Raw genomic sequence first — 23,608 nt, forward strand, 5'->3', positions numbered from 1 at the left:
TTTTTTTCCACCTGTTGAAATTTGTTTGAACAACAAAATCTGCAGAAATATTAAAGATAATAAGACAATGTGAGAACATGTAGATTAATAGGAACCGATCTCTTCAGTGCGAAAATGAATTCGCCCTGTTTCTCCAGGCTACAATGTGGGGTTCTAAAGTTGTCTTGGTTATATTTGGAGAACGATTTTGAAACTCCAGAACTCTACTTGGATCAGACTTTCTACTAATAGTTTAGTTTTGTGGTACAACTTCCCAAACCTGCTCAGTTAGTTATAAAATTTTAACATAAATAGCTTTTTCCCCCAGTATTGCATATTAAATTATGCTGCGTGTTTAGTTTTGTATGTTTGTGACATACAGCTATATATGGTTAAATAAATAAATAAATATCACTAGTTCACTTCCAAATTATCCGTTTTTTTGCTAATATGTGCTGAAAAATAGCATCTAACATATAGTAGCATACTGTATAGTGATGTTGTGATTCATTGTTAATTAGTTGTACTTAATAATTTAACCCATAAGTCAGAAAAAGAAGAAGGTCGTGCATGTCAGAAAAAGTATTGGACATTAGATTGTTAAATCTCTAAAATGACCACAAACCGTCCAAAATCTCTTGAAATATGGGAAAATCTGAAATGTCTCTAAAATGAAAAAACATTTGCCAGAAACGACTCGAGGTTTGTGCAGAATGACCCGAAACTTATTCTGAAAAGACAATAAATGTCCAAAATCATTGGAGATTTGTCCACAATTACTTAACTTTTGTTCATAATTGCTGTAAAAATGTTTTCAAAACGGCAAAACCTTGTTTCAAGTTACTGAATAAAAGAATCTAGAAGAGTGGTGCTACTGTCCACATGTTAATGGACGGGAATGTATTTCTGGTGACGACAACTGCAAAATCTAACATCATAGTACTGCAGATTCTGAATATGATGAGAAATCAGAGGGAAAATTTCAGGTTTTTGTCTTTAATAGTTTCTGAGATATTGTTGTTCAAACAGACTCAAAATTAAATGTGAGAAAAAAACTGCTGAAAGTGGATCGATGGGCAGTTTTAAAAAATGGTTTATCCCAAAAAGTATTTGAAATATCAATCTAAAATTTCACGGATATTTTTATAAATATCCACATTTTGTGCTTTGAAAATTTCAGGTAAATCAGGAATGTTCGACCAGACATTTTTGTAAAATAACCTATAACATCACAAGCTGCATGCTGAATTTATTTAGCCTGATAAAGCTTGATAGCAAATAAAATTTGCATAAACACATAAAGTTTGAGGGGATTTATTCAGTTTTATAGTCCAACGTAATTCAGAATTCAGGTATGTTTTAGAGAATGTCAAGAAAACCTCATGAAAACCAAAGTTCAGCCTAGAATCGCTGACATTTGGCATCTTTTGTATTAAATTCATGACAAACATCTGCACTGAGCTACTCCTTGAACGTAAATACTCATTTTACAGCACATACAACAGAGTAAAGTAAAGATGAATAGATTTTTCTGTCTGTTTTATAGAATAAATGCTCAGTAATCTCCGGCAGCTTCCGCTCAGTTGTAGAACTGCAGTTTCCCTGCAGATAGATCTGAAAAAGGTTGAAGCTTTTCTTCAGACCGGCTGTATTGTGGCCAAATTAGACTTTGTGTGTCTCTTTGTGCGCTGCTAAAGATGACTGTGTGAGTCTTTGTGTGTGTTACAGTGGAAGGCAGGTGTCGGTTGGTCGGGAGCTGCAGAGTTTGCAGGTGTTCTTGTGCTCCTGTTGTTCCGAACGGCGAGTCTTTTCTGTGGTTGTGTGTTGTATAATTTAAAGAGAAAGGATGCTACTGTTGGTCTGCGATCTCCGCTGCATTCCACAAGTTCATTTCTTCTGCTTGTGCTGCGGTTTTTGTTCTCCTTGGAGGGTTTTGAAGGTGGATTCTCCCTTTGGGGTTACGACCAGAACCAACAAATAAAGACAGTGCTAATAAAAACTGGGTAAAAAACAGAAAAGGGAGTTGAAAGGAGCTGATATTGATGGATCGTGTACTAAATTAATCAAGATATACAATTAAATAGCACTAATATTATCTGTAGAACAACAGTCGAACATACCATGATTTTATTGATAAAATATTGACTATTTAAAGCAAGAAATGTTGCTTTTACAACAACATGGATCTAAATCTTTGCACAAAACTGCCCTTTAAAACTGGGAAAATTCAAATTAAAGCATGTTTCTTATATAAGCTTCTTCTGCGGCTTTGTAGTACAAACAGTAATAGTTTCACAAAGTTCTATAATTCTAAAACAATGAACTCCCTGACTACAATATAGAAGAAAATCTAGAAGAAATAAAAATAAACACTTCTTTGTACAGATGCTACTAGCAAAATGGGACACCTTATATTTAATGTGACGAACTGAAGATATGTCAACATTTCACTTTCATTTAGTTCAAATCAGTGAAAACCCAACGCAATTGAAATTCTGATATGAGCTCTTTAAAAGTTGTTTAGCTTTCTTTCAATTTTTAATTCAAACAAGACTTTTAAAACCATTTTGACCATAAACTGACTTGTTTCTTCACTTAAAAATATAAATATGTTTGAAATTTATTAAAATTATTAATAATAAATATGTTAAAAGAAGACATAAAACAGCTACGAATAGTTAACTGGAGCTTTTATTGTTGTTGCGATTCTCTTTTAGTAGTTAAAACACAGTTATGCTAACTTTTCTTAGCTTATCAAGCTACCAGGCTAGCTAAAACATTTAGGAGAAATTAAATTTAATCCAGTTTAGAAATTCGCTTTCTTTTAACCCTCCTGTTGTCTTCATTTGGGGGCACCAAAAAATATTGTTTCCTTGTCTGAAAAAAATCCCAAAATTCAGCAAAAAATTCCCCAAATTTCTGAAAATTTGCAAAACCTTCAGGAAGAAAATTCCAATAATTCCTTAAAAATTCCGCTTAAAAGTTTTATTTTTAAAAAAATCTTCCAAATTTGGCAAGAAAATTCTAGTAAACAATTTCAAAAAATGAGTAAAAATCTTCCAAAAAAATCCTAAAAATAAAGTGATTCCATATATATCAGTAAAACTTCTAATATTTTCTTTAAGAACATTCGCAAAAAATCAACCAAAATCTCACTGGATTTTGGTTGATTTTTTTGTGAATGTTCTTAAGAAACATTTTTTACATTTCTTTTTTTCCACCAATAAATGTTCAAAGATTTCCCAAAACTGCTGAAAATGTGGACATCAGAAGTTTCACTGTGAAAATATATATTTTTTCCCACATTTTCAAACTTTAAAACAGGTCAATTTGACCCGCAGGACGACAGAAGGGTTAAGAAAGCAGCTATTTTGTGATCCACCAAAACATTGTTTTCCCATCAAAATGACTCATAATGACTCCTCTTATAATAATTTGCAATTGAGAAAATGGTACAATAACTAAATTAGCATTTTTCGTGAGAGCAAAAGGAGTATAAAATTGATTCTTAGCCATTTTGATACTTGATTACATCCCATTACAGAATAAATTGGAATGAACTGGTCAATATTTAACGTTGGTTTTCAGTTTTTTTACGTGTTCCTTGGAAAGTAACTCCTTGAAAAGCTTTACCATTTTTTCCATATTTTAACATTATTAATCATGTATTTTGTCTCCCAAAACGTTGGGAATCACTGGTGTAGGTTGGGATTTTTGCATATTTTGTGTTATTTCATCCCATCTGAATACTTTGTGGTCGTCCCGTCCTCGCAGGAGAATTTTGGCTTCTTTTTTTTTTTTTTTTTTTTTTTTAAAAACTGAGGATCTCTTGGCAGTGATTCGTTGCTCAGCAACCCTTATTGATCGCCGCATCGATCGTTGTATTGGAAGTGTTGGTGTGTCTCTGAGAGTTAGACGCCTCCAGTCTGTTCTGAGACGACCCGACTGGAATCCGATAGGCTGGAGCCTGAGAAAACACTCAAACACTGATATTTCAGCAGCTGGATGCAGGAAGCAGAAGTTGTTTTGTGTGAACTCCTGGTTTTTATGGATGTATGTGCTTCTACTGGTGCGTTCCTTTGAATTTTGTATTGTAGTCGGTGTGTGTTTGTGTGTGCGCCGGCCCTCCTCTCTGCTCCTTTAATATTTCATGTGTCTTCTTTGTGATCCTCCTTCAGGCCTCCCAGACCAGGAGGAACCCCGGAGACTCCTCGCAGGACGCCTGCCGTCCCCCCTCAGCCCTCCAACCCGGCACTACAGGCCCAGATCAAACAAGGTAACTACAAAAGGAGGGGGCGCTTGCTTCAAACACTCCTGGGGCCCTGCGGACAGGGAAGAGGGGGGCGGGTGGGGTTTGATAATGCAGCCCACCGGCAATAAAACCCGCAGAGGGTTAAAGAAAAGAAGCAAAAGTATCACAGGAGGAAGCTGCTGCCGCTTCCGAGGTCAGCAGGTCTTTAAAGCGCTGCTGTTGTGTTGTTCCTGACATGAGGGTGGAGTTGTTTTGAACTTCAGCTGGAGAACGAAGCTGTGAAGTTCCCTCTTTAAATGAGTTAATCTAGAAAAATAAAAAGCAGTTTCAGATGCTAATGCTAGGACCCTCAGTCTGTGCATGTGTGTATTGAATTTAGCTGCAATAATCGATACAAATAGCAAAGTGTCATCTGCATATATGCATATTTTGTGGTGTTACCACCAACTACCATGCTATCGTCAAAATTTCAGCTTTTTTTTCCGCACCAGTGATGGCGAACTTGAAATTTGGAAGCTAGTAACAAGATCCTGTCTATAACCAGATCAAAAACACTCCTATTGGAAAGCAGTGAAGATTTTACTTTGAATTCATGCATGAAAATGCACTTTATGAATCCCAGCAAAGACAGCTGACTACATGTGGTACTTCTGCAGTGTTGATGGCTAAATATTTGCGTAATCTATATATAATGTACCAGGAAAAAGTGTTGGATGAAGCAAATCTGATAGAGAAACCAGAATACTGTTTCGTAAAGGTGAAACTGTGTAAGTTTTGAGTCTTTCTTTGCAGACAGAACCCTGCCCTGGTTCGCTGTCGGGGATGTTTTAACCAGCCGTCACCATCTGCCCGATCCCCACCCACACACAACTACCTACCACACTGCAACAAGCCCGACACCTACAGACACACACTCTCAAAAACCAAGTCCACACACACACTCGTGGGCCATAAGTGGCACCCTCGGGTGTCGGGTGGAGGCGGGGTTTTTAGCCGCTATTGTCACGCCTTAATGGAGGCCAAGCGTGACAAGCGCGTGGACTTATTCACGCCACACGCCTATTGAGCAGCATTCAGAGGGAACGCTCGGCCGTGACCTCTGCTCAGCCAGATACCGCGATGTGTGTGCGACTGTCAGGGGCTTTGTGAGGCCGAGTGCTGTTAACCCTGCTCACCGGCTCCTTTCACATGGAAATAAATGAGGAGGCCCCTCTAATGTACTGCAGCAGTTCACAACAGAGCAAGCAGACGCTTTGCTCCTCATTTAAAGGACCTAAAAAGCATCCCCAAGTTATTATTTTACAATCATGTCCACACTGATGCAGGAAAGTTTTCAAATACCTTCTTTATTTTTCAGTTTCAAGCTTTTGTCCGGCGATAAATAGAAAGACAGTTCCCCAAGTGCACAGGAACAAAGGATATATGGAGCCAGTTTTGTCCATAATCTCTATCACAAATGTCCAACTTTGTCATTTAAAAAAAAAATGGCAATGACTCCCTTTACTTTATCTTCTCAGTTTTGCCAGTTCACAGTTTTTCTTTGTGTTTGATAAACTGATAGCCTCTGGGGGTTTTGAGCTTTTACTTTGGCAAAAACAGTTATAACAGGTTTCATTTTTTTAAAGCTTCCATCCAATCACTATTTTATTAGGGCACAGAATTTTTATAGGAGCAGAATTGGCTTTCCTGAAACTAAATTTAAAAAACCACAGTGAGTTGGAAAAGTCAGAATGTACCACAAACCTGCTGAGATCAAGAATAAGAAGTGTTTGTCAAAAATACTTTCCTGATCAGATGATTGTACTGGTTGTGTTTTGGACTTAAAGGTTGTTCAAGTCATTGTCAAAATTGTAGTTTTGAACAGCTTTGATGCATTTAACCTCATGATTTAAGGTCATTATACACTTCTCTTTTGCTTAAATCTAAAAAGGTTCTTTACTGACTGTTTTCTGTTCTAGCGTAAGGCATCGTTTTGTGATTGTTGGTCTAGCTAAACTTTATTTAGTGGACATTTCACTGTAAATAACATAATTCATCTGTATTATTGTGGACAGGATCTAAACTCTTTAGATGTTGATGTAAATTAAAAACTTGAGTTATTGTGTTAGATACAAATAGTAAAGTGTCATCTGCATATTGGATTTATGACGTAATCACTAACGTCCAAACATTCTGCTTATTAGCTTTACACCTGAAGCTGCTAATCTACAAGAATTAAACTTTAAGATCTCTGAAGTAGGTAGAAATGTGGAAAAAGCCAAAATAATTTTGAAAATACAGTCTTTCTCCTGCAGCGCTTCCTCCTCTGTCGGAAAACCCTTTCCGCCAGACAAATACAAGCTAAACACACTCTTCAAACACACAAAAATGATTAAAAAAATAATAAGTAAACGTCTTGTGTTTATTCCACTGCACCATTGGATTTTGCTGCTGTTTATGGTATCTCACCTCATCTGGGTGGGAAAACGCTGTGGATTGCTGAAGTTTCCCGACGGGCTATATTTTTATTTTTTTTGTAAAAAAAAAAACAACTACAAAAAGCAGCAGAGCATTCACATAACACTTAATTACATACAGTAATACCTTTAAAACTGACATTTGAAATATACTTTAATCCTTTTGATAAAGCCAGTCTGGACTCCTTTAACCACTGAGGTTGTAAAACGACCTTAAAAAGAGCTGCACCTAAAGATAAACTGAGATTTGGGTGTCTCACTTTAAAAAAAGCATTTGCTGAACTATAATCATACATGTCTTTGAATTTTATCAAATTTAAACCGTTTCAATAATTTGTTTCAGGGTTAAAAGCTTTGAGCACAAACCTGGACCTGAGACTACACTACCATAGAGTGGTTGGTGTCAGCCTCAGGTTAGCCCAAAATATAAGGACTAACAATACATCCACAAGTTTGTTTTTGTATTTTTTGGACAATTCAATATATGCTGTAAAAGATAACCTAAATCTTCAGAAGTTTGGCTTAGAAAGCTAACTGTTTGATTTGACATAAATAGTGAAATATCATCTGCATATACACATATTTTATGATAATACCACCAACATGCCAAAGACTGGGATGTTGGTGGCATCATCTTACACTTTCTAAAATAGACATAAAATGACAAAATTATCCTTAATCCTCTTCTCGCAGCAAATTGTTGTTTGACAGTTTTGTCCACACCAATGCTGGCAAACTGCTGTCGACTGACCTCAGCCATTTCCTCTTTCTTTCTGATTTCTTTCTCATCACTTCTCTGCTTTTGTTCTCTCCTTTCCTTCTTCATCTTCACTCTGTCGGTCACTGCATGGCTTCAGCCTGCTGCCTGTTCTCTGGGGAAAAGAAAATCTGCACCACAAACACCACTTTCTTCGATATATCTTTCACTTACTTCCATTCAAGCTCTTTTGTACTAGTCTTTTCTTTCACTATTTCTCTCCTTTTTTCCCTTTTCTTTCTTTACCACCGACTGATGTAATGTTGCTATGACTGTTTTCTCTGTTTTTTCTGTGCTACATGTTTTCTCTGTGGTAGCTCAACTATTTTATTGACAGTTTTTGAATTTGTACCTTTCATGTCAACAGTAAGGGCTTGAAATGTGTTTGACTGTTTTGAAAAAATGTCCCAAATGTCACTGATGTATTTTTTTTCACACTGTATATGTTTGAAACGTAGCATTTACTTGAAGATAATTTAGTTTGAAGGTTTCAGGTTCGTGGCTCTGGCAGATTCTATATTATTACCGTGCAAATTAATTTCTTAATTTGTCCCTAATTGATATTTGTTAACATAATGCTAATGCCACAGTCTGAAACCTTCGTCTGTGTTGGTTTTTTGTTAGCTGTGGTTTTTTCAGGTGTAGTTTGTCATCTCCAAACTAACACCTGATTTCGATCTCTTTGCCAAGTGCTTCTGAGAAATAAACAATCATCTTTGTGTCTGTGCCTTTTAGGAACTTCCCTTTATATCTCTTTATTTGTTGCTTTCACCTTCAGCTTTGGGTTCCTTTCCCGTTTCTTTTGTTGTTTAACTTTTTGTTTCTTGTGCAATCAGTAATATGATGATATGATTTTTGGCAGCTACTATGTAAGGTTATTTGGAACTTTTTGCAGTTTTATGTATATTCACAAACTATCTTTAAATGGCAAGTAACGAGTATAAATTTAGCATTAAGACTTTCATACTTTAACATTAATTTTAATACTTTTTTGTGGCGAATCTAATTGTAAAAACAGCCACAGTAAGGACAATAATTAAGTTAGACTTATCAGCCTCAACGTATAGAACTAGTCCGAGTTTGGATGCTAACTCTCAACTGTACTAACTAATTACTAATATTAGTTATCATGCATGACATATCTAGTTGCTAACATGAGTAGAAATGGATGAGCATACATCAGTTTGGTGTAATCTCTACATTTGGACTTTCTTCAACCCATGTTTTGGCTAACTCCTTTAGCAGAATGTCCAGCCATGTAACAGGTCATTTGGCAAAGTGCTAACAATGACTTTTCATACGGGCGTATGTCATATGTTGACAACTGTAAAAAAACAAAAACAATGCTGAAGGGAGAGTTGTAAATATGGCAAGCATTTTCACATTTGATAGCCAAGTTTGACTCTATGGATTTAAAATGATAGATAGCAACAACATAGTTTAAGAAACCTATAATTTAGCTTTGGACTGGTCAAAGAATAGTTGCAGATATCCCAAATGTCACTAAGACTAGTCCAGACTGTTGTGCATGGTGCTGCTCATGTGATTTTTCTCATTGGATATTGGCTCAGCAAAATATTTGGACAGTGTTAGCAGAAGTAGTGACAGTTGCAATGGTAGATACTGATTGATTGTTACATGTTAGCTTAAAAAAAAAAGTCAGTAAAAGCTCACCATAGCGTTTTCTTAAAAGCCAATTCTCCCTCTGTTAATGTCTAACATCTTAATTATTTTTTTCTTTTATTTTGTTGATTTCTGTTCTTGTTTTTGTTGTAACTACATGTTTTTCATCCCTGCTACCTGACTGCGTGTCTCCTCTCTCCATTCGGTACTGTATATATTAAAATCTTTCTAACCTGCTCTTTCCTTCTTGACTATTTCTCTCGTTCTCTTCCTTTACAAGCTGCTGTAGCTGCCAGCACCGGCACTGCTGCCTCTGCTGGGGCTCCGGGGGCCCCTCGGATCCCTCCTCAGGGGGCCCCTGGCTCCCCCGGCCCCCATAGCATCCCCTCAGTCAACGAAGGTACAGACTGAACTGACGGGTTCACTTAGGAAAAATCTCGCAGCCATCCTCTTTCTCTTCTTTCAGTTAATGAACTTTGTCTTTATAGATCTTCTGGTTCCTAGATCTTCTTTACTACCATCTTCTCTTCCATTTTCCATTTATTTTTCAGTCCCTCCCTTCTGATTTTGTTTTTTACACTATACTTTTATTTTCCTGTTTTTTATGTTCTCCTGACTTCCCTTTTTCCCCATTTCCTTCCTCCTTGGATCTGTCGCCTCTTTTCTCTTGCATCCATCATGTTTTTCCCTGCAGCCAGTGTTAGGTTTTCATCTCAGGTGTCTAGCTCCAGTCTTTTTGCAGTGTCTTTGTCCTTGTTTTTGTCTACAGCGCTGTTCGTTTATCTGTCTTGTCTGTCATCGCTGACTTCAGTCCACTTTCAATCCTGTCAGTTGAAGAGATGGTTGGTTTTATAATTTGAATGCTGCAGAACTGAAAGAGTTGAATCTACAAAATCTCTCTGAGTTTAAACAAGTCTTAAAGTTTTGCTTAATTTCCAATATATTTCCAAAATGTATACAAAAAAATCTGGCAATACAACATTATGAGGTACAAATACAACAGTACAAGCACACGTAAAAAGCAAATTGAATGATTTCTGGTCATAATATTTACGACAAATACTCTACTTTATGCTTTTGGATTGTCTTAATATGCCAACAGCTGTTTCCACTTTCAAACTTTCCAAATCACCTGGGATAAATTTCCTAAATTTGGCAATATAAAAAGCAGTGTCGTTTGGAAATAGGCTGACTTTACTGATGCATTTGAGAGTGTACTGACAGCAGTCCTTAGACTTTGGTCTCTTGTCTTTTTTTTTTCACTTGTTGGCAGTATTGTGCAGTCCTGCCCTGTTTCTTCTGTCAACCTGTCTGTCTGAATGTCCACATGTCCTGACGTTTTAGTGTCTCTGTGCTCACTGTTTGCATGCTTGCCATTTCCACCTGAACGTGTCACTGGGGAGGGTGGGGCCTAACAAAACCAATTTAAACCAACCAAATCCAAAATAACAATAATAATTTGTGCTTAGCAACAACAAAAAATTGTCCTTTGTTTTAAATTTAGCTGTTCTTCTGCACATCTGTCTAAATACGGAGTAAAAATGTGTTTGAAGTTTCAAACAGAGGACTGAATGACATTCTGTATTAATTATTTTATTAAAATCAGTGATGAAATGTAATTGTTCTAACTTTCTGGTGTCAATGTTGGAGCCCAGTGCTTGCTTCCCTCATCTGTTATAAACTGTTTTTTTTTTTTTTTTAACAGGACGTTGCTTTTACCGTGGAGGCTTGCTGCCCCATCCACACTTACAATGAATGTGCTCTCAGGTTATCTAAACAGTTCCACATCTGTGGTTCCTGTAGGGGAATCAAGTGCCTTCCAAAGCTGATAACCTTTAGTTTCCAGGGACTAAAACAGTGCTGGTCAGGACTTTTTAAAAATTTTGTTATAATGGGAAACAGCAAGCATGCACACAGAGACTCATTCCTTTCCAGTACATATAGAAATATTTAAACTTACCTCTGATTTTTCTGTCAGGGTAAACTGGAGTAGATTTGTTTACTTGCAAAACACTGCCCTGCAGAAACTAAGTTCTCCTGATTATCTGCTTCTCATTGTTCTAAAAATGTTCATATGTTTTATTTGTAAAGGGAAATGTGTCTCAAAAATTCAGAATTATATGCTAATTGCTTCGGTTCTTAGCCCTCTTTTTTTTTCAGACCGGTCACATCTCAGTGGGAAGAACAATAATTAAGCAGTTGGAACAGCTGTAAAACATGCTACCAGCTGTACTGCTTTGTAATTATTAGCAGCATCAATAGTAATAGCAGGTAGTAGTGGGTGTCGGTAGCGGAAACAGCTGCGGAATTAGCATGTAGCATCAGAACTTGTATAACCTCTAGCAGACATAGTTATTGTTAGCAGTAGTAGTAGTAGTAGTTGCTAATAGCAGCAGGAAGAATATCTTTAAACTGGTGGATTGACTGGTTTTCTGTCCTTCCCCAGTATGAGTTTCAAAAGTAAAATGCCAGACTTTACCATGCAATAACACTAGTGGAGGAAGGTAACACTTCAAACAAAGATTTCAAGAACTAATCTACTGGAAACGGTTCATTCTCATTCCTGTTTTTGACATCTGAGGTTTCTGCAAGACAGTGATGCAAATGTTGCAAGTGGAGGTTGATGGATTACTTGTTTGAGACAAATTGGGTTTTATGATCTACGATTACAATTAACCCGTCAACTTCTACGTAGAATAATCCTGTAAAACACCTAATGGTTTGAGTTTTCTCTGTATTTTTCACTGGCGGAGGTAAGTTTACATGGTGCCCCGGCAAAGAAATTTGTATGAAATTTCTTTCCTGCTTAAAAACCATTCAGTGTCCATCATACGAGTACATTTCACATACATGCATCTCCTCTGGAAACCATATATTGAACTAATATATGTGAATAAGGTGCTTGGTTTATGTTGAGTATCGGCGAATAAGTATCTTAGTGCATTGTTTGTCAGAGACGTGTTAAAGCTGGTGTATATTTCTCTGGTGTTTAGTCTAAAATATAAATCTATGCTATTATTTCTGCTCAGGTTTGAGCCCCTTTAAAGCGATACCAAGACATTTTGAATGTTTATCTTCAGGATAATACTGGAAAAAAAAACTGCTGTGTCACTTATCCTGACAAGCTACTTGGTTTTTAATACAGTTTTTAAGTATAAATCCACACAGTATTGGCGCTAAATAAAACAGTTAAATTCATCATGCCAAGGTATCGTTCTGAGGCTTTTTCGACCCACCTGGCAGTGCTGTTTATCTGTCATTTACCTGTTAAACACCATTGAACAGACTCTGGTTAGCAGAAACTATAACTTTGCTCTAACCAAGACTGCAAATTGAATAGTGTCAGTAATACTCCCATCCTGTGTTTAACTGTTGTTAGTGTGATTTTTATATTTGAGGAATGTTTAAGTCTGTATGGATGTGCAAGGATGTGAAAAAGTCACTGAAAAACATGTTTTTCAGCCTAAATGTGCAACGAAGATAAAGATGGTGATTTTTCCCATGAGTACCTGGAAAAGATTTATATTAAGCTCATGTTGTGATGTTTTGTTTTTTGAGAATTAAAGCAAAACTGGATTTTTATAGCTTAAGAGAATCTAAATTAATAAAACTCCATACTGTGAGATTCACCATGAAGCTAAAAACTGTGTTTTTATGTGACGGCAGTGAGGTCAGTGTATGAGAGTGAGAGATTTTTTGTGTATAGTCTCGTTAATTAGTTGTTTTTGTTGTGTTGACTATATTTTTGTGTGTGTGTGTGCAGGATGGAGTCAGCTGGCAGCCATGCACTGTGTGATGCTACCTGACCTCCTCGGACTGGACAAGTTCAGACCTCCGCTGCTGGAGATGTTGGCGAGGAGATGGCAGGATCGCTGTCTGGAGGTATTTACAGCTGCATGATGGGTGTTTTAGGTCAACATGGCTTCCAAAAATTATGCTTATGCACTGCAAACCCTAGCAAATACATATTATAAGAAATTAATAAAGCCTTGAATAAATTTTTATTCAAAATGCCAAGGAAACATTTTAATTATTGAGTCTTTTTTCGCTTTCATTTTCTATGCATGCTGTATGTTTCACCTACAGTTACCAAAGGATGCAACTAAAAATTATATTAAATGTTAATAATTTTATTGTTGTTTGGTCAATAAAATGTCATAAAATAGTTAAAAATGTCAATCAGTGTTATGTAAAGACAAAGAATAAGTTGTCATATGTCTTTTTTGTCCTCAAACCAAATATTTTCAAAAATTACTCAAATTTAAGAAGCCAAAATCCAAAAAATGTTGACTTCTTTTCTTTAAACAATAACTCAAACCAATCGAAAGATTAATAATATAGTTTATGATTACATTAGTAGTTGCAAACAAAATTCTACAATCACTCGTCCTTTTTTGTACGTTTAATTGTAATTAGTACATTTAATATTAAAATATTAATTTAAATTACACAAAATATGACAACATTTGTTCATTTCTGTTGAAGAGAAACAAAAAGTAAGGTTTGTGTAGTCTTTTTTTGTAGCCGTAACTTTCTCTTTTTTGTTGTTGTAGGTACGAGAAGCAGCTCAAGCTCTTCTGTTGGCTGAGCTGAGAAGGATCGGCCAATCAGGACGCAAGGACACCATCGACATGTGGGCTCCCTACCTGCCTCAATACGTGGATGCAGTCAGCTCCCGTAAGTACCTCACACTGCTGCTTTTTAGTGGTTTCTAATGTGATAGTTTCTGTTTTCATACTCTGAAATATGCTAACTCTGCACATGCTAGCAGTAGAGTTTTAGCATTCCAGTTCTTTGCTGTTACACTCAAGGTCTCAAGGGAGTGTTAGTGCACAGAAACAAGTTGTTTAAAGCCTTTGAACAGACTCTGGTGAGCAGAAATTATAACTTTGCTCTAACCAAGAGAAATTAGAAGCTGGTTGTATCTCTAGAGCGAGCTATGTGAAATCTGCAAGATGTACGCAAGTGATGCTATTGAAGTTAGCGTCAGTTTGGGCTAAAGGCTATAAACTTAAGAAACAAATGTAATTTTTCATTTTCTGTCTCAAAGAAGTGAGCTTACCAGACCTTCAGCGTCAGCTAGTTCTACATAACCAGTTCTGATGTAAGGATGAAACGCTGTAAGTCGAGGACGTCGTAAACCGAGGACCTCCTGTACATTGATTTAAGCTTTGCTACTTCTGCAAGGCACCATACAAAAGTCTGCACAGCTTCGTCCATCTCACCCATAGCTGTGGATGTAGACGGGTAGCGCTCTGACCAATGTTTGCTGTTTTTAATCCCACGCACAAACCTCTGACCGGTCATTGGTCTCCGAGGGAAACGTTGCCACACATCAAACACACACGTTTGGCTTTCTTTGACATAAAACCTCACCCAGCCTCGTGCCCCGAACCCAAACCTAGTTATACTCTTAACCCTAAAACCAAGTCTGAGCCCTCAGACCGCCCTCTGAAGGAACGTGAGAATAATCTAAAACCCAGCTGGTCCTCACAAAGATAGACACACACAAACACACACCCAGCATCTATTATTTGTCTCTTTCTTCGGCTCTGTGTTTTTTTTTTTGTTTCCTCTCGGTGTCTGTCTGTCTCCTGCTCTGTCTATTCCCTCGGCCTTCCTCTCCGGCTATAGTTAGACCTGCTGATGGGAAAGAAAGGTGAATCTCCACCGTCTTTTACTAGAAGCAGCCCTCCTGAAACACTGTGTGTGTGTCTCTGTGTGTGTGTGTGTCTCTCTGTGTGTGTGTCTCTGTGTGTGTGTGTGTGTGTGTGTGTGTGTGTGTGTGTGTGTGTGTGTGTGTGTGTGTGTGTGTGTGTGTGTGTGTGTGTGTGTGTGTGCGTGTCTCTGTGTTCGGGAGTCGCCCTGTGGTTGCCGAGGATGCTGGGGGGTTTCTCAGGGGAACGGTTGCCATGGAAACGGGCACCGGTCAGTGTTGTGTTACCACGGCAGTACCGCAGGCCGGGGAGGAGGAGGAGGGGGGGGCAGTGATGGACCGGTGACCTCAGGGGACGGAGGGGGAGGACGGAGGGGGGAGGCAGATAGAGGGAGGTTAAAGGGTCATTGAATTTGATCCGTGTGCTGCACAGCAGGACTGGAACAGGCGGTAAGATGACTCCCGCTGGTCCTGGAAATCCTGGAATATCTCGGGGAAGCTCACAGATGTGATCGAACCCTTTGGACGCTGGATCAGTCTTTTCTTTTAAACAACAACATGCGATTACTGCAAAATTTCTGACGTCCAACTTTTTGCTCCCTCTGAAACGGGGCGTGACAATATTTCACAAAATTCTCCTGATTTTTTACCTTCCATCAGTGCTGTTCTTGGTTAATAATTAGCCTTTGAGCAATAGCAAGCATGATTGGTCCTCCTACAGAAGAAGAAGGTCATGTATGTCAGGCTACATACATTGCAGTAGCTGCTATTAGCATCGCAAACCCAAATATGCAACGAAACTGCTGACAGTCGACTGGGATTGCATTGTGGGTAATGTAGCTACCGGATTTCTCTTGGAGAAGAAGAATGCATGAAATAAAACAGACAGGAATGTCTGGTTCTGGTGCATGACTTTTGTTAGCATCCTAACTTGAAGCTGCTAATGAGAATGTTTGTGTGTTAGCATTAGCTACGTATCTATTTCATTTTGTCAGGCACATTGAAGGGTTAAAGGCTATAAACTTAAAAATAAATGTCATTTTTCATTTTCTGTGTGAAAGAAGTGAGCTGACCAGACCTTCAGCGTCTGCTACTTCTTCATCTTGAGGAGATCGAATGCTACATGCTACATAAACTGCAGTATCTGCTATTAGCGTAACAATTCTGCTGACAGTTGCATTGTGGGTAATGTAGCAGCCAGGTTTTGACAAAGTGCATGAAATACAGTAGAGAGAAATCTCTGGTTCTGCTCCATTAGTTTTGTTAGCATGCTAACTTTAGCTGCTAATAAAGATAATGTTTTGTTAGCATTAGCTACGTATCTATGTCATTTATTCAGACACATTAGCAAATAAGGTAATTTGTTTTTGGGAGCAGGTGGGGTTTTAGAATAACTTTTCCGCTAGTCACAATGGTACGACCAATTTAACCGATTAGAAATGTAATAACCGACAATCTTTCACTGCTCTGTTATTTTTATTGCTCACTAAGCCCCATATCTTACAGAATAGTTTCTTGTCTTTTCCAGACACTGTTTGCGACTACTTCCTAAGTTAGCCGCTAGTTGTTAGCATAGCCTTAGCTTCTATACAAGTAGCTATGTTTCCTGATTTATGGCGATGGTTTGTACTATTTGTTCAGTTTCTGTTGCTTGTGTCTTTGTTAAAGAAACATGTCTGTCAGCTAGAACAGATTGTTGAAGTTAATCTGACTTTTGGAAGATGTTACGCTGCTTCAGATAACATTAGCTGCAGACTACAGACTATTAGCAAAATACAGTACCGTTCAAAAATTTGGGGTCACTTACAAATGTGCTTATTTTTTGAAAAAAAACCCAGTTTTTTTCAATGAAGATAACATTAAATGAATGATAACTCCAGTGTAGACATTGTTAATGTGGTAAATGACTATTCCAGCTGGACATTTTTAATAGAATATCTCCATAGGGGTACAGAGGAACATTTCCAGCAACCATCACTCCTGTGTTCTAATGCTACATTGTGTTAGCTAATGGTGTTGAAAGGCTCATTGATGATTAGAAAACCCTTGTGTAATTATGTTAGCACATGAATAAAAGTGGGAGTTTTCACGGGAAACATGGAATTGTCAGGGTGACTCCAAACTTTTAAATGGTGGTGTATGCTCCGGCTACACTGACACCAACAAGTGAATCATTCTGACATTTTCAGGGTAAACTGAGCATGATGGTGTAGATTGTGGTGTCTGTTCCAGGTACAAAAATATCTGGTACCACACCTTCGAAACACAGCTCTGCTAATGAACCAAAGCTGCTTTGTTTTGTAAATGTGCTCATCGGTCTCGCTGCGTAAACAAAGGCTTTTAGTGTTGATTGGCTCTTACTCTTACCTCTGACCTGTAACCAATCAGATACAGCTGTGGGTGGGACATTAGTGAGACCACAGAGTGACTACAGACAGAGAGGAGGCTGCAGAAGAGTGAAAGGAGTGAATTTATTTTATTTTATCTGTAATTGTTTAATAGTAAAATATGGCCCCAGATAATCGATGTTGCTGCTGACGTCTTGTTGTCTGATTCTAAAGGACATCTATAGAAGTCTGTAGCTTAAACACAACATGACGCAGGTTTTAATGTTGTGGCTGATGGTTGTATCTGTATACAGTCCAGCTCTCTACATTACAACACCTCTCACTGAGTTGTCCTCCTCGTGGGATGCCGAGTGTAACATAAGTGGAGTGATTGGACTTATTTCACACTGTTGACACCGACATCAAATATCCACTCAGCCGTCCTCTGGAGCTTCTCTCTCCTCCGGCTCTCCAGCGGCAGAGTGGCTGCCGTTTGAAGAAAGACACCTGTATTTATCCATTAGCTTTTAGCGCTGAGAAAATGTCAGCGAGGCGAGCCGGCGGCAGAGTCCCCGAGTCGCAGCATGGGGCCGACTAGACAACACACAGCGGTGGCCACGGCTGACCTTTCAGCTCTCCTGGAGGTGTTTAAAAGGCTTCAACACAAAGGAAACAGCAGTTGTTAACCTCCACTCAGAGCAAGAGAGAGACGTAAACTGTCCTCACCGTCTCCATCATCACCGCTGCAAGTCTAATTACCTGATTTATACCTGAAGGGACGAGTTTAGGGTTTTAGGAAGCACAGTGTAGAAAAAAATCTGATTAAAAAAAGGTGAAAAATGTAGGAATGGTCCAACTTTCAACAACTGTCTAAAAAAAAAAAAAATAATAAAAAACACTACCAAAAAAACAACAAATACCTGTAAGATAATAATATTTCCATTATTAAGTGTAAAAAATGTGGACGTTGTTTACAGATTTGTCCTGCTTTCCTGACAGTCAACATAAAAATTTATGTTTTTTTTCTTTGATTTTATTACATATTATCTGTAATTTAATAAAATAGGAAAAATTCAGGAAATTAAGAAATTATTTATTTTCCAATTCCTGATATACATATTTTTTTGTTTGAATTTCTATTAAATAACAGCAAATGTCTTTAAAATAATCCTCATTTTTCGCCTGATTCAAACACAGTAAAACAATCTAATTTTACAGTCCCACACTGTGAAAGAACAAATTACTATTTATATAATATATACAAATGTATATTTTTACAACATATATTTATATTGTAAAAATATAGATTTTTGATGTGGATATTATTGACAATTTTGCCCATTTTTTAAAAAAATAAAAACTAGAAAACCTGTAAAATAACAATATATGTGTATGTATGGTAATAATGTAAAAAACTTTTTCTTTTAAATAACTGCACATTTTTTGTAAATATAAATGTTAACATACAAAATATTTTTGCAGATTATTTACAATTTTGGCCATTTTTTAAAACCTTATCCTCTTTTTTGTTGTTGTTAACACATAAATTAAGCTTTTTTTCTATGTGATTTTGGTTGATATTTAGTATTTGGTACAATACAGGAAAAAATTGTGGAATTGCTGTTCAAAAATTTTTTAAAGATTAATAGGCATAATTTTTCTTTAGAATTACGGCAAATATTTTTAAAACAATGTTTTTCTTTAATGATTTAAATTCAGTTAAACAGTCTGATTTAAAGTCAGATATTGTAAAAGTAAAAAACAACTATTGTTAAAACAGAATTTTAATTTGGATATTACAGTTTTGGCCTTTTTTTGTATTTGATATTATTTATTTAACAAAACATGGAAAATTTTTAAAATATGCTGGTAAATCTTTATATCATAATTTTCTATAAAATAATCTGTAAAATGATTATCATTTTCCAGCTGATTAAACACAGTAAAACAATTGCATTTCATAGTTCCACACTATCAGATAACAAATGATTATTTGTAAAAACACTGATTTTTGATGTGGATTTTATTTACAGGTACAATTTTCTTTTTCTTTTTTCAAATGACAAATAGTGAAAAATTGTATATAGAATGAATAATAACATTTAAAAAAGTAATTTTATTTAATATACATAAATTGAATTACTGAAAATATTTGTAAAATAATGATATATTTGCTGTTTTCAATAAGGTAAAAAAAATGCGACTTTGTAGTCAAACATTGTAAGAAAAACTAATTACTATTTGAAAGAGATTTTTCATTATTTCCAATTGCCTGTTTTTTTTTTTGTTTTTTGCTAGATAGTTTCTGTTACTTAATGAAACTAAAAATCCTAAAATAACAGTAAAAAAATGAAGCATTTTCAATTGTAAATATATGTAAGTTTTCTTTAAAAAAAAAAACGTTATAAAAAACTACAAAAGTACAGGTTTTTGATGTGGATGTTATTTACACTTTTGGTCTTTTTTTTAAAAATTACCATTAGCATGTAAATTAATATTTTTTATCAGGGATTTTATCAGATATTATCTGTAATAGACAAAATCTGTTAAAAAAAAAACAACAACAAAAAAACAGTAAATTGTTCAATAATGTGTTTAAAAACTTGTCAACAGTATTTTTCTTATAGTGTGATCTCATTTACGTTGTTCCTAAGTGTAAGAAAAGAATTATCAGCTTCATGTAAGTTAAGGAAAAGCAAAAGCAGCGTTAAAGGACAAACTGAACACAGTAGTTGAGTGGTGACTATAGTTGTAGAACTGCAGTATTTCTACCAATAAACCTGGATGTCCAGAGCTGCGATGGGAGGAAGAATCACACACTTACAACTCTCACATTCACGCACACAGTTGATTAAACAGCAGCTTTGTTCGGACTCACACACGCCTGATCACACAATCCGAAGGGTCGCCTCTGTGAATGTGTGAAGCAGCTGTTTTCTTTGATCACTGAACAGCAGTCGCCACTTCCTCGCTCTCTTTTTTCTGCATTTAGCTGTCGATCGCCCACTTTGGTGGGTTTTATCCCATCGTCAACCTGCTGTCGTTAAACATCCTTTTATTCCGTCATTCTCACCTTTTATTGGCCGAGGAGGCAGAGGTTCTGTTTATTTAGCATTAGGTTGACTCATAGGTTTCATCAGGGCTGATATTAATTAAGAATATTAGTAATCAATAGGACTAATATCTGCAGGTTTGCAGTAAAAATTAAATTCACAATGACACAAACTCCAACAGAAAACTTTGTTTCAATAGCTGTGCTTTTTTATGCTTTCTATGTTTAATTAAATAAACATTTTTCAGTCACATTAATTTATAAAGCACATTTAATGACAGCTAGAGTTGAATAAAAGTCCCGTATAGTTAAGAAAAAAAGAAAACACAATGAATTAAAGTAAACTCATTGTAAAATTAATGAAATCACCTCTCACGTAGATCATATACAAATACACAAGGAAAGAGGATGATGAATCAGCCAAAAACAATTTTAATAAATGCATTTTTTGGAAAAAAGTTAAAAAAAAAAAAAAAATAAATAAATAAATAAATAAATAAATAAGGTAAAAAGATAGTAATAAGGCCTGGGCAGTGAAATGATTGTGATATGTAAAGTTAAAACCTACTTCAATAGTGTTAAAAATAGTTTGATAGAATAATAATAATTCCTTTTTTTGAAAGAATTGAGGAAACTCAGGAAGACAGAAAGAAGAAAAGGAGCAGAGAAGCAAAAAATATGTCAAATTTTGAATTTTAAGATAAATATATCCACACAACAACCACCAAGAGAAAGAAGTTAATTAATTAATTAATTAATTAATTAATTAATGCACCAAAAATGCCTGAGCACATTAAAAGGAAAATATGGATATAAGGGATAAGAGCAAAAGAAAATGAATAAATAGAATGAAAGAAAAATATTTTGTTCCATCCAAAAGAAAAACTAAAAAAATTTTAAAAATTGAAAGATATATCAAGGGGTCATCTGCATAGAGACATTATTTTGTTTTATGTTCCCGCTTTGAGTGGTGAAATTGATCGTTTTGAGCACTTTATGAATTAGTTTGTTTTTAAATTAACAAAATAAACCACACAAACTAAATAAAAGAAGCATGTAATGATGATTTAGAACGGTAGAATTATGTTGGTAAACGCAGATAGTGAACAGGTGAAAGATCAAATATCTAGAAAAATAAAAATGCTCTCCATATGTGCATTATAAGCAATTGAAATCTAACAAAAATGCCATAGAAAATAATATAGAATATAACTTTCCTCATGTTATATGGAAATAACTTGAAATTACAAGATTTTATATCAATGAAACTTTGAAACTTGCACAAAATCATACAAAAGCAGCACTAAAGAACAGTTTGAATGAAAGCGAACTGAAAAAGAGGAGAACCTGCTGTGCTTTCAAGAACAGGAAGTGTGTTTTAAACAGCAACAGACAGCAGCGAGGAGGAGGAGGAGGTCCTGGAGGTTAACAAGGCATGCTGGGAGCTATGTGTCATGGCTGACATGACAAGCTTGACCTTGGAGCCAAGCAGAACACCTCCTACCCTCCTCCACTTCCCTCCTCTTCTTCTTCTTCTCCCTCAGCTCCTGCATCTCCATCGCGCTTTCATCCACCAGCAGAGCTGAGTTATGGGTTGTCGGCCCTGATGGTATCCATGTATGTATGTTTGAAGAGAACCGACCAAGAGCGAACCTGAAATATGTTGTGTTCAGACAGAAAATAACGGTTTTAAAAAGGGTTAGTTGGGCGCTTCGTTCCAGATATGGGTCAGTAGACGATATAAATCCAGAATAAAGTTTGAGTAATCAAACTATGAGGGCTATCAACGGCCTTAAAGACACCAAAATACAGCACAGGAAAGTATAATACTGCATATGTTGCAGTACTTTGTGTTCCGCTATGCTACGTTGCGTTCCGCTACATTGCGTTACACTATGATGTGCATTGTGTTCCATTGCATTGCGTTCTGTTGCGTTAGTTGTGTTGCGTTTCGTTCCCTTGCATTCCGTTGCATTCCATTTTGTTTCATTAGTTGCTTAGTGTTAGTTGCGTTGCACTTGTTGCTTTGCATTAGTTGCGTCAGTTGTGTTGTGTATGTTGTGTTATGTTGCATTAGTTGTGTTGCATTAATTGTGTTGTGTTGCATTAGTTATGTTGTGTTAGTTGTGTTATGTTGTGTTGTGTTAATTGTGTTGCGTTCCGTTACATTATGTTGCGTTATGTTGCATTGCATTGCATTACGTTGTGTTGCGTTACATTGCATTGCATTGCGTTACATTGTGTTGCATTAATTGCATACGTTGCATTGCGTTATGTTGCGTTACATTGTGTTGCATTAGTTGCATGCGTTGCATTGCATTGCATTACATTGTGTTGCATATGTTGCGTTGCGTTACACTGCGTTGTTACATTGTGTTGTGCTACATTGCATTGGATTAGTTGCATACGTTGCGTTACATTGCGTTGCATTGCATTACATTGCGTTGCGTTACATTGTGTTGCTTTAGTTGCATGCGTTGCGTTGCATTACATTGTGTTGCATATGTTGCGTTGCATTACACTGCATTGTGCTACATTGCGTTGTGTTACATTGCGTTGGATCAGTTGCATACGTTACGTTGTGTTACGTTATGTTGTGTTACGTTATGTTGTGTTACGTTATGTTGTGTTACGTTACAATCAGCCTTAATTAGTCCCACAGTGGGAAAGTTTGCAGTGTTACAGCAACAAAGGAGATAATGCAAACATTCAAGACAAGTCAGTCACAAAATAATAATAAAGAAGAAAAGCACTCAGAGAGCTCAGTCCTCCTCCAAGGCTGCTCAGTCGTTGCATCATTTCCGTCGGATAAGTCCTGATAAATCGGCAGCGGTGGATTTGTAGCAGGATCACAATCATGTGATCGTCAACGGGCAGCTGACGTAATGTTCACTTGTTGTCATGGTTACAGTGACGCTGTGCCGCTATCTCACAACGATACAGAAATCTTTAACAAATCCGTGGATCCAGACTATAAGCTGCATCACTGCCAAAATCTAATCAGGTGCTCCTTGTCTTATTTCTGACCTTACCTGAAAATTTCATCCAAATCCGTTATTTTCCGTTCTGTTACTCTGCCACGTTCCTTGGTGGAGTAACAGAACATATACGAATGTACTAGTTCAGATTGTTGTTGTTTTGATCTTACAACCATTGAATTCTGGTTTATTTGAGACGGGTTCAATTTAATTTTTGTGCAAATCACAGAGTATAATTATTAAATGTTGTTCTCATTAATAACTACACATAACACAATATACATTTTCTGAAAAAGAAGAAAGGAGCACAACCACTACAAGCACTGCTCTGACCAACTTCTTTGATAATAAAATACAATAATAGTTTAACCAATTCTAAATATATTAACCGGTAAGACGGAAGACAGAAAATGCAAGAAAATACCAACCACCTCATGGATTAGTTTCCATATTTTTGTAGCAGCACATGCAAATACACCAGCTATGATGCATGTGTTTCTATGTAACTGACAGAATAAATAAAACAAT

The 23,608-nt window shown here is 36.5% G+C and overlaps 1 protein-coding gene across 7 annotated transcripts in view; it reads left to right on the forward strand.

Moving 5' to 3' along the window:
* The window catches only part of LOC111579785 (WD repeat-containing protein 7), a 132,730-nt gene that overhangs the window by 47,544 nt on the left and 61,578 nt on the right, over window positions 1-23,608 (forward strand). For 4 of the 7 annotated variants that reach the window (XM_055019237.1, XM_055019239.1, XM_055019241.1 and 1 more), the window contains 4 exons: window positions 4,158-4,255; window positions 9,348-9,467; window positions 12,831-12,949; window positions 13,621-13,744. In XM_055019237.1, the coding sequence (XP_054875212.1) occupies window positions 4,158-4,255; window positions 9,348-9,467; window positions 12,831-12,949; window positions 13,621-13,744 (461 nt within the window). The remainder of the gene's footprint in view (window positions 1-4,157; window positions 4,256-9,347; window positions 9,468-12,830; window positions 12,950-13,620; window positions 13,745-23,608) is intronic. The other 3 variants (XM_055019240.1, XM_055019242.1, XM_023287212.3) reach the window with 1 other exon arrangement.

This window comes from Amphiprion ocellaris, chromosome 17 (genome assembly GCF_022539595.1).
Source record: "Amphiprion ocellaris isolate individual 3 ecotype Okinawa chromosome 17, ASM2253959v1, whole genome shotgun sequence".
Classification (NCBI taxonomy): Eukaryota; Metazoa; Chordata; class Actinopteri; family Pomacentridae; genus Amphiprion; species Amphiprion ocellaris.